The 12,597-nt window shown below is 32.5% G+C and overlaps 1 protein-coding gene across 4 annotated transcripts in view; it reads left to right on the top strand.

The window, feature by feature from the left end:
* COL21A1 (collagen type XXI alpha 1 chain) overlaps nucleotides 1-12,597 on the top strand; it is a 191,111-nt gene that overhangs the window by 167,452 nt on the left and 11,062 nt on the right. For all 4 annotated transcript variants that reach the window (XM_032299751.1, XM_032299750.1, XM_032299752.1 and 1 more), the window contains 5 exons: nucleotides 2,849-2,893; nucleotides 4,914-4,967; nucleotides 6,168-6,221; nucleotides 9,695-9,748; nucleotides 11,380-11,451. In XM_032299751.1, the coding sequence (XP_032155642.1) occupies nucleotides 2,849-2,893; nucleotides 4,914-4,967; nucleotides 6,168-6,221; nucleotides 9,695-9,748; nucleotides 11,380-11,451 (279 nt within the window). The remainder of the gene's footprint in view (nucleotides 1-2,848; nucleotides 2,894-4,913; nucleotides 4,968-6,167; nucleotides 6,222-9,694; nucleotides 9,749-11,379; nucleotides 11,452-12,597) is intronic.

Raw genomic sequence — 12,597 nt, 5'->3', positions numbered from 1 at the left:
TTAACAACGTGTTTGTTGTACAGCAGTGGTTTAAATGGTTACAGAGAAGCTTCTAGAATGTTTTTTATGTCAACATTCTTTAACCACAACATTATGCAGGATTTTCTGGTTGACTTTCTGCTCTTCCTCAAAGACAAACTGAAATCACAGAAGTAGAGGAAATACGTCCATTTACTCTTACTTTTTTCTGTCTTTACTTGGACGTTATCACAGTTGCCTGAACCCAAACCACAGTGAAATAGAAAATAGCGTCCTTGGAAACACATTTGCTCTGTAAAATAATTGTCACTAAATGTTTTGGGATCAGCAAACTAGTAACTTTCAAGTACTTTTGGATAATATTACTGCTAATGTAAAACTGGCAAAGTTTAGTCAATTCCAATATACCTATTGGGAGCCCAGGAAAATATTACCTTGGAGAATTTTATTAACTAATATAGTACTGAATGATTTCAGTTTCTCTGGTTAACCTCTCTCACAATAACCTGTATTCTGTTCATGCTTGTGGTATTATGTTAGTTTTGCCAAGAATTCCTTAGATAAATCAGATCTACATTTTGTTTTTGATATTGTATAGTGTTTATATATTTTTACTTGGTATCCATCTGTAAAAGAAGTAATAATTCTTAGTATAATTGGACATAGAGTATCTAGTAGGACTTCTTTACATATCTATGAAATGTATGTTAATTTTTGACCAGTTTGAGAGGATGAACAAAAAGAAAAGAAATATTTTTTTAATCTGGAATCTCCCCAAAATAATCTCAGTATCAAATATATTGAAATAATGTGTCAAATCAAGTCCAGGGAGTATCAAATCAAATCCAGGGAGTAAACAGTGGGGAAATGGGCTCTCAGGGGCTTTGAGGAGGTGGAAGCCAATGTGCTATTTGTGGAAACCTGGGTATAACTGTCAGTCTCCAGGAAAAGGATGTGAACTAGCTGACACTGGGATTGGCTTCAGAAACAGAAGTTGATTTAGGATATCTGTAACTAATTCCTGCTAACATCACGATTGTGTAAGGGCATAGGGACTTGAATAGTCATGAAAACTTTAAATAATAAAAGACTAGTAAGAAATTCAGCTTCTCAGGTCTGATACAGTTATTGGTAATCGCATGTACCCTTTAGGAATTCTGGGGGCGAAGGTTATTACAGTGACCGAACTGTACCAGTTTTCCGGCATAGAACAATGTATAGTCACCTTACTTCTGAGAAGAATTTACAGACATATTTTAGTTAAATTCAGGAATTAATCTGAACTTTTAGCAAATTTTCATGCGCGTGTGGGTATTTGAATGGGAGGAGGTCATTGGGTGGTTTCACGCCAAATTGTGGTTCATTGCAATGGAGGCACTTATTTTGAATAATGTTTATCTTAATTGATTGCATTGAGAATATGCATTTTCTGCCTAAGAAGATATAATTCATTTCATAGTCATAACTCAGTGATTTTACTTTTACTTTATTTTTTAGAGTGCTTATTAGGTGTACTGCAATCACGTTTTGTATTGTTACTTTAAGGAATTTATATTGTTTTTATATTATTCTCTACTTATGTTTATAAAGCTTGTGTTTTCAACTAGATTGTGAGTCCCTTGTTGGTAGTCATTGCTCACATACCACTTTTGTTCTCAGCAAAGGGTATAATGAAGTGGCAAACAGAATTGAGCTAAATAGGCTGAATTCCAGTGTATGATTCAAGTTCAGATTTTAAAACTAGAACTATGTGCTTGTGTCTTGCCCTATAATTGTGATTAGAACATTGATCAATAAAGGCTATATTTATAAGTGCAAGATGTGAAAATAAAAATAATGGCAGACTCCTCCTGTCATGGAAGACACTTGATCTCATTGACAATGGCAGCTCTGCCACCTGCCCTGATGTACTGAAGAGTCCTGCTTTCCTTTGGAAGTCCTGCTAGTGCAGAGGGTTTTCCAAGTCACACGGATATGACCCAATTTCCTTGTCTTCATTGTCAATACATACATATTAATATAAATTTTGTTAATTATTTCAACTAAAATGTCACTTTAAAAGGTGCTAAGAAAATTGAATAAGAAACAAAAATTCATTAGCACAATCACTGCTTGTTTTGTGTGATAAATGACCATTTTGGGTAAATACATGAAAAGACAGACAATAGAACTGTTGTGCAACTAATAAATATGCTAAATTTATTCTTGATAGAATTAACATTAATTTTCTCTGAATGTTGCTAGAGACATGTGCATTTGGGTTCAGCCATGTGAAAGAGTGACCTCTACTTCTCTGTCTCTTTACAAACTGTGGTCTTCATATTCTTCGTGACTGCATCAGCAAGGGAAATATTAAGAGAAAAGATTGCCTTTTTTTACCTGAATATTTAGGTTCTTGGATATTTCAAGGCTCAGGTTGGAGGAAATAGTTTCATTACATTAATTTTTAACTTAGGTGGTGAAACAGTGAGGGCCTGTGGAACTGTTGTGCTAAACCAAAGCTTGTTTCATTTAACAGATTTTCTTGCATGATTCATTATGAATAATATAAGAATGTGTTCAAATGAAGCATCCTTTTAATTGTTTCACTCATGTGTTGAATGATACAAGAACTGAGATTAATTTCCTCATGGTTTCTCTTTCAAAAAGCCTTTATTTAAAGCTCTAAGTATCAGTAAAATTCATATAATGCTGTATCTCATAATTTGTCTTTTCCAAATTGGATTATTATAATTAGCAATATTATAATATGCATACATTTGAAAATATGTGTTATTTACCAGTTAAAATTCCAATTGTGACTGATTCTTCTTTAATGATAAAGTCTTTGACTTTTTGTAAGTTAAAAATTGATTTTATTTGCTTTTAGGGAATCCCAGGATTTCCTGGAAGCCAAGGATTAATGGGCCAAAAGGTGAGTATTCGTGAGAGTTAGCTTTGTGCCTGGATCTGCACATTTAATGCATTTTTGTCTACCATAGAATATATTTTTACATTTGTGCTAACAGTTAATTTTTCGAATACAATATAATTTTAGAAGTTGTTTCGGCTTTGCAAATTTGCATATATTGTTTTGTTGTTTTATAGAGATAATATTAATCTAGATTTACATTATATGAATCCTTTTCAATTTTGTTCTCTAAGATAATCATGGTATAAATCTTTATAGTTAATTTACTTAACTACATTTTTGAATGTCTTTTTAGTACAGATGTTGGTAATAAACTTTCAGGTTTTATTTAATTGCAAACTTCTTTATTTTGCTCATTTTGAAAGACGATTTTGTAGACTGTACAACTCAAGGTTGACAATTATTTTCTCTTAATAAATTGAAGATTTTTCTTCTATGGTTTTCTGGCTTTCATTGTTAACTGTGAATAGTCTGCTGTGATTCTAATTATCATTATAAGTGATCTATATCTTCCTTTTAGAACATTTTAAGGTATTTTATTTGTTTTTGGTGTTCTTCAAATTCATTACAATATATATAGACATATCTATATCTCTTTATTCATCTTGCTGGGATTTCAGTTTGCTTTCTGGCTCTGTGGAATTATTTCCAGTAGTTTTGGAAAGAATCAGCCATTATCTCTATATTACCTTTGCTCCGTTCTCTGTTTCTGAAATTCTGGTTAGATTTTTTTTTATATCTTCTAATTTTATACTCTACATCTCTTTTTAGCATTACTTACCATATTTCCATATGTTTGATTATCTTGCATTCTAGTTAAATGATTTAGATGTATCTTATAGTTTACTTATTCTTTATTTTGTCTCATCTGTTTAAATGATCAGCTGATACTTTAAAAAAATTATAAACACTCATAATTTTCACTTTTAGAGTTTATAATTTTTAAACTGCAACTTTTTGTTTTTGAAGTCTCTTGTTATATTTTTAGTACTGATAGTCTTTTATGATTCTGTTTTTTTAATTTTAAAAAATCTCATTTCTATTTCTAAATTCTGTTTCTAACAATTCTAATGTCTGCAGTTTATTATTTATTGTTTCCATTATTATTTATTATTTATTTTTCTCATCCCTGTAGCTTGCTGTCTCTTCTTTCTATATTGTTTATCATGAGCTCATTGCTTCATCTTAATTTAGAGGGTGTCCTGTCAGCCTAACTGGGAAAGGAAGACCTGCCTTCTGCCGGTAGTCAGGGATACCATTTCAGCCCCCTTTGAAAGTCCTGAGTCATCATAGGTATTGAAGATTCCTGCTTCCTTTCCATGACTGGCCAACATTCAGTGTCCTAAGAGCAGAGGACGTACCCTCAGATACTCCCACTTTTCCTGGTTCCTGCAATTCTGTCTCTGGCAATGTTTCTGTATAGCTCAAATCCTCATAATTATAGCCCCAAATCAGTATATTTCATTAAAAATGAGACATCTTTCAATACCTCTCCTACTTCTTGGAAGATCAACACTCTCTCACGGAGGATTATCCTTCTAGGGCTTTTGTTCTGGACTTACAGGGTTCCTTAGGGAACTTAGCCACAACCTTAGAAGATGAAGCCTAATGCTGTTATTTTTTTACTCTATTTTTTCTTTATTAATTTATGTTCCCTATCATATTTCTTAAACTCTATGATAAATAGGAAAATTTTTCACTTGATTTTTTTATTTCTGCTGTTTACCTTACCAACTCCATCTAAGCTGTCAGGTCTTCCTTTGAAAGAATGGCAAGTATCACTACAAATGTCATAATAAAAATATTGACAGTAAATCCTCAGACTCTATGTCAAGGTCTTTAAGGTGTTTGGTTCCAATTTTTGCCTTGCCTTGTTCCTTCCTTACAGCAGTGGAAGAGAAAGCAGAAAAAGTTAAGCTGATTGGTATTCAATTGTCATTCCATGTGCTTTGGCCAGAAACTTTCTTGAAAAAAACCTGATAATTTACAATTTAAAATTTTGATTTGTATCTGATTTTTTTAGGGAGAAATTGGGCCTCCAGGACAGCAAGGAAAAAAAGGAGCACCAGGGATACCTGTACGTTGATGTCATTATTATCAAAGTGCTGGCAATGTTGTTACTACCTACCAGTTCATATTCAAGAGTTAATAAAAATGTAGAGGATACAGCACTGAAAATATTTCAGGTCCATGAGTTCCCTTTAGTTGTATGAAAAATCTTACGTCTATGTCCATTTTTCTGAAGTAGTAAAGATTTCTCCAGCTTCTCAAAAAGTTGTCCAACCATATCAACATCAGGTACCCTAACTGTAGATAAATTAGAAAACATACATTCTAGCTATTATTTTTAAAATACTAAATACCATTAAGTCTAAATCTCAGCGATTTTTTTTAGTTAAAAAAACCAAACTTATTACACTAAGAGGAAAGGATATGTACAGAAGACATAGTATGGGAAGGTCCTAAAACAGAGTAAATTATTTTAGAATTTTCAGGAGTGAGGAGGGCATATGAAACTGATACTCAAAATTATGACAGTGTTAACATGTGTGCAAGACTTTCCCCCCCATACTAATTTTATTGCTAGAAGTGATGTTGACTTTAATCTGTAAATCAAATTGTCTGTTTTAGGTTCGTATTGAGATTGTATTTTCTAATGATATAATGATTTTTGAATCCCCTTTCCTTTGCCAAGTGTTTTAAATATGTATAATAGTATTTAATGTAGAATCTAAATTGAGCCCTAATTGAAAGAGTAGTACCATTGTCTTATTTTGAATCATATGGTTAAAGATACAGCCATTTTGTAGGTTGAAGAGAGACTATAAGATTATCCAGATAATTTATTAGAATGAAACTCTTAAAATATTGTTCAAGATAATAGAATTCTAAGTAATAAGTAATGTTAATTAAGATGACATCTATGAAGACATCTAATTCTTAGCCATCATATCAAAAGAAAAAGTGTAGAAAAGACAAACTTTTCTTTGTTTTTCCTTTTCTAGTCTCCAATCATTTTTGCTATTTGTGGGCTTTGTAAGCAATAGAATGATAAGCACTCTGTGAGCCTTCATACTGTCTTGCATAATTTGATTTTTACTTTTATTATTTTTTTGGATGGGGGAGTAATTTTCTGAATATTGTATTACACATTTTCAAATACTGTATTATAATTTAGTGAATTAATTACTATGAGAATGTATAACCTGGAAATTGTTTTAATATTTTTAAATATTCTTCTCTAAATTACTCTTAAAATTCCTTTTTAAAATTGTAGGGCTTAATGGGAAGCAATGGCTCACCAGGTCAGCCTGGAATGCCAGGATCTAAGGTAAATATGATAAAATTAACAAGATTGAGAACTTTGTGTAATCACAGTGGCCATTTATGAAATTTTAACTACTACCTTGATTGTACTTTAAATGTGGTTTTTATTCTATGAAAAAAATCAATTGTAAGAATGAAATTTGTAAAAGCTCAGCGTAAGAAATAGACTAAAGTAAAGCTCATCCTGTTATGTTGGAAAGAGTCCGGAAATCTCTGCTACTCAGCCCACTTCTCCCTTTTTGGTATCTTGGGGCCACTGAGTAATACTATAGCTCTTGGAGCTCAGTGCCAAAACCACCAATCTAGAGCATTCATAGTTATAAATAAGAATATCTCTTACAGTATCAGTTTTCTAGTCTTCTTTTTGGTATTTTTATTTAGTGGAATGTATATAGATAAAGTGCCTTGTAGTAAATTGTATTAGTCCTGTGAGTAGGGCATATTATCTTTACTTTCAGATTTTAAATAAGTAAGGCAAGCTTGACACATATATTTAGGATATGAGGTTAGTTATTTTCAAGGTAGAACTAAAACTCTTTGAATGTTATTATTTGACCATTTTCTAGGTGTATATAATCCTGTGGTAAGATAACTATTTTGTTTTCTTGGTGAATCAGAGGATCAGATGAGAAACTCAAAAAACTGTTTCCAACTATTTTATTTTGCAAATAGATTCTAGGACACCCTCCAAAAAGGAAGGGATGGAATTGCTATTTTGGAAGCATTCAACCTTTGACTACGCATTGCCTCAGTGGAATAGACCCTGGCATATAAGATCACTAGATTACCTAATCTATTTTACTTTTAATTTCTAAAGTATTTAGAAAAGAGAGAGAAAAAAAGACATGGGAGCCCAATAATGAGAAAATGTAGCTGCTCCTCCATTAGTGGCAGACCCTTGTGGATCCTTGGAGTATTGTGGGCTCCAGCAGCTATAGGTGCACACAGAGTTGGTATAATACACTGGACTGACTGAGCTTTCTAAGCAGAAGTTCTCCAGTTTCTCAAGATCATTTGTAAGAAAATACCCCTTATTAACTGGTTCGCAGTGGGCTCTCTCATTGTCTTTTGGATTCTCTAATTCTTTTTTTTTTTTTTTTCTTATCACGTCAAAGGAGATTTCAGTGCTATGGCTTCTCTAATTCTTAAGACTCAGCCTAAAATTTCATCAGCTTTTATTTTTTTTAATTGGATATACCACACTGTTGACTCATACTTATTTGAAGGTCAATTAAATCTGTTGGACTTCCCATAAAATGTTTTAGAACAGTGTATTTGTGCTGTCTTCCACTTACACAGATTCTGCTGATTTGGCTGGGTAGGCAAGTGGACATTTCCAGTATCACAGTTTGTTTATTTTTACATGAATTACTCTAAAGTTGTTTTTTTGCATCTTGTGCTTGTACAAGAAAAATAGCTCCAAGATGTTAAAATTATACATATTAAATATAGTCTTTTCAATGAAACATTTTAATTTTTTTCATGCATTATATTAGGTATTGGAAACTTTTTCTGCAAAGGTCCAGAAAGAAGATATTTTAGGCTTTGAGGGCCATACACTCTGTTGTAACTCTCAATTTTGCCATTGTAGTGCAAAATTGGCCACAGGCAACACCCAATCAAACTGGTTTGGGATGTGGCTACTTTCTGGCTAAACTTTTAAGAACTTGCATTGGGCTGAACTTAGCCCATGGGTCATAGTTTACTGACCTGTATGTGAGTTACTTTCTACTAGTTTTGTCAGCTTATTTTTGTGCTGTGAATATCACTGATAGAAGTTCTAGGGTGAGACAAAAAGTATTTAGTAGAGCAGAGACGAGGCTGAAACTGAGATAGATATTTAGAAAACCTCGAATTTAGATTATAATACCTAAAAATAACTGTAGAAACATTCATAAGCCTGCTTTACCATGCTATGTTTCAGTTTTAAAAAATGTTATCTACCCATTACTGGGTATGTACCCAAAGGAATATAAATCATTTTGTTACAAAGATACATACACACATATGTTCACTGCAGTACTGTTCACAACAGAAAAGGCATGGAATGAACCCAATGCCCATCAGTGATAGACTGGAAAAAGAAAATGTGGTACGTATACACCATGGAATACTATGCAGCCATAAAAAGGAACAAGATCATGTCCTTTGCAGAGACATGGATGGAGCTGGAAGCCATTATCCTCAGCAATCTAAGGCAGTAACAGAAAACCAAACACCGCATGTTCTCACTTATAAGTGGGAGCTGAACAATGAGAACACATAGACACAGGGAGGGGAACAACACACTGGGGCTTGTTAGTTGGGGCGGGGTAGGGGTGGTAGAGCATCATAAAAAATAACTAATGTGTGCTGGGATTAATACCGAGGTGATGGATTGATCTGTGCAGCCATCCACCATGGCATAAGTTTACCTATGGAACAAACCTGCACATCCTGCACATGTACACCATTGCTTAAAAAAATTATCTAAATAATGTTAGGATATATTAGCTTTATCAAGTCATATAACTTTCAACAAATCTCATGTCTGTGAGTTTCAGTTTAATCATTTATAAAATTAGAAATTTTAAGGAATCTTATTCTGTGGTTTAATAACACTGTTATGTGCTAAATGCTTTAATTAAATGTAATATGATCATCACGTATTTCTTACCAGGAGCAGCCTGTAAAAACTTTTTTAAAAGCTGAAAATGGCATTGGTTTGCCTCATTGATTAGTAAACTCAAATTGGCTGTGGTAATTATTTTCCTCCCCTTCCAGGTGTCACACTATCCTGTTTACTTATGGGCTTTACCAGACATTAGGCTGTGATTTCTGGTATCAAAGTATTTGAAAACCAGGACTGCATTTGACAGTCTCTCCTTATTAGCCACCAGACTTGTTTTCTCTTTTTATATTCAATTTTTTTTTCTGTGTTTACATTCTTTGCTCTTTCAACTTAGTCTCGTTCTCCAAGTTTACATCTGTTAGAAAGAACTGCACTGGAATCCTGAAAAAGTACAAACTAAACATTTTCTGATTCACACTTCTTCAAAATAAGCCATTGTACATTTGAAGCTACTTTTCTTTCCTTCAGTTTGGTACAGAAGATGAGTCATACTGAGAAAGTAAAACAGGATAATGATGAGGATCTCAGCCCGGAGGATGCTGTTAAAGTACATGGCTCCCACCTGTGCAGTGTGGAGGCTGGACTTCTCAGAGCTGGCCACTAAGGATTTGGCTCTCCTTCCTTATACTTGAAGCAACCAGCTTTAATACATGTTTTAAGAGAGGCTTATGAATGTGTGGAACCCCTTCCTTGCCTGAAAGAATTTTTCTTAATAATTAGGTCTAATGTATACAGTCTAACTTTCAAATAATTGGAAAGTTAAAAATGTAAAAATTATTTTAAATATATTCCCTTAAGTGTCTATATCAGATATATTGTGATAGAATGTGTTCTTAAAAACTCAAATGTTTTTGATGTGTTGACAGGGAAGCAAAGGTGAACCTGGAATTCAAGGGATGCCTGGGGCTTCTGGGCTCAAGGTAATTTTGATGCATTTGAAAATATTTTCAAAGAAATTATAATGTAAATTCCCCTCATTATTTAAGAAAGTCAACATTTTATATCTTTTAAGAGATACAGGAAATTAAGGATTACCTTTCTCATGAAATTAAGGTACCTGAAATGAAAATGTCATTACAGGGTTTCATTTTTGTTTTTTTTGATATTTTGTCATTGGATAATAAAGACATAAAATAAACTTTGGCTTAATTTTTCTAAAAATGGTAAAATTGTATGCAAATATGAGCTTACTTTCTGGTCCAGAGAATAGACTTCTCTTAAACAGCTGAAAACAAGAATGTGTAACTCTCATGAATGATACTGTTCTTTCTTTGCTTATGGGAGTTTTATCTTTAATTTAGAATTCACAATGGCCTTTGCAAGTTTCCTCCAAACAACATGGGATGATGTTTATTTCATTGGGATTTTTAATTCACTTCCAACCTTCAAAAATGTAGAGAATGATTTGATAGCTAGGGAGTAAGTACAGCCAGCAAAGAGAATACAGCCTCATTTTCTTTTAAAAATAAGAGTGATCTTTAGTTGATGTTGTAGAGTTTTGGACTAATGGTAAAACACAAAACAGAACCATGAAACATATTCAGGATTATATTCCATCTCTTACAAATATATCCTAAATATTGTCAATACATTATTAATACATGCTTGGAAATAATTTATTTAAGACTTTAAAACAAAAAACTTTATTTCAGAAAAGACAATTCCTATAGGATGATGGAGAGTAGAGAAATGGAATTAAGATAACTCATGTAATACACCCTGTACCGAAAAATAGCTCAAGAATTTATTTCTAAGAAAATAATATTCCATAAGTATAAATATATATACATGTAATTAAATTTAACTACCAGGATGTTCATTCCAGCATTGTTTATAAAAATAAAAATTGTGAAAACTGTAATGTTTAACAGTAAGAATTTTATTAAATAAAATATTGTTGATAAATATGGGTGAATACTTTTCCATAATTAAAAATTATGTTATTAAATATATGATAGCAGAATTAGAACTTTATAATATTAATATATTTAGAGATTAAAAGATATGAAATTATACATATATATGAGCACATTTCAGTAACTATATATGTGTGTTTATGAGAGTTAGAGAAAAAATATATAACAAAATAAAAATATTGAGTTATAAGATTGTTAATAATTTTTATTACTTCTATTTACTTATTTTTTTAAAAGAAAATAAGCTTTTTTTAAAGTAGCAATTTGAGAAAAAGCAGTTTCAAGGAGAAAAATTGTTAGTAAATAGGTAAATGAAAAAGAGATACTTGTGTTTATATTTTTACAACTTTAGTTTGTTGTTTAAATTATAAAGTATCATACAAAATAACACATATTTACAAAATTTTAAAATACGAAATGCTGTCAGAATTTTTCAACTGGAAAAGATACAGAAAAATACAAGAAATTTTACTGGGATTCTAGTAAACATTTTATTGTTTGCTATTTCTATAGTAATCACTGTCAATAAATTTTTAAACCATTCATTTAAAAATTGGTATATGTAGAGGTAAAAACAGTAGTGTTTTTCATAAGCAGTAGATTTGTGATCTTTGTGGAATTTCTGTGTTGCATAGGGAGAACCAGGAGCAATGGGTACACCAGGAGAACCAGGATACATGGGTTTACCTGGGATTCAAGGAAAAAAGGTATGCATTGGTTAGGAGATACAGTTCGCTTTTAATCAGTTACTTGTGTACAAGTTTTTCTTTTGTGAAATTGATAAAGTAGGACTTGTTATTAATATATTTTTAATGATAAGGAACCCTATATAGTCGATGTTTGTATAATGTGTTCAGCCCCATGCTAATAGCTGTGGCATCTTTTATATATCTGCATGGGTATTGTCTCCTAGATGAAGACCTTAGAAAAGGCATGCAGATTAGAAAATATGAATGTGCAGTTAAGTAATATCCTGTAAATTCAGGTTTTTTCACAATCCAGGTGAGCTAAGAATTTTTTGAGGAAAAGTATTCAATGTCAAGCATTCCTACCAAAATATGAATATGTCTCTTGGGAAAACTGGATCAAAATCTGGAATGATAAAACTTATACTCAAAATGTTTGACTATGAAGTTTCTATCTATGAAACAATTATGTTACATAGAAGTTTATTTAAGATTAATTTAAGGAGTTTAACTACAAGTCCAATATACTAATTTAAAATGTTTTAGTGAGGAAAGATCACAGAACTAGGTTTGCTCTGTTCCCTTCCCCACTGCCTCGCTCTCATTTTGGTCAAATACGGAACTTTGACTTGTATATACATAAATAATATATACTTTTATTTATTTGGAGATTTTGAGTAACAATTGATCCCTGTGTGCCTAAGAAGTCCATGCTACCACAAATACATACATTTCAGGTTAAAAGTAAATCTGTTAGTTTTTATTCTGGAAAGGACACAAACTCTTATGTCTCCATCTTTCTCTATCTTCATGTCCCTTGCCATTTGCTTTTCAGCATCTTATTTTCTATCCCTCATGTGTTGTCTACATGGTGCCTAGATTATCATACGCAGTATGATCCTTGGGCCATTTGTTCTGATGATCAGTAGGCAGCACTAGCTGAGACAGAAATGACCCCACATAGCAGCAATTAAGTGTTAGACTCTTAGTAAATGTTTAGTAAATCTACTATGAATGTATGTTTGGGTTGAGGAGAATTTTCTTGTTAAAAATTTGCCATTTAAGGGCCGGGCGCCGTGGCTCACGCCTGTAATCCCAACACTTTGGGAGGCCGAGGCGAGTGGATCACGAGGTCAAGAGATCGAGACCATCCTGGTCAACATGGTG

Source organism: Sapajus apella, unplaced genomic scaffold (assembly GCF_009761245.1).
Source record: "Sapajus apella isolate SASKATOON/1434 unplaced genomic scaffold, GSC_monkey_1.0 scaffold41, whole genome shotgun sequence".
NCBI classification, from domain to species: Eukaryota; Metazoa; Chordata; class Mammalia; order Primates; family Cebidae; genus Sapajus; species Sapajus apella.
The sequence above is the reverse complement of the archived record's forward strand: the minus strand, read 5'-3'. Positions and strand labels throughout refer to the sequence as shown.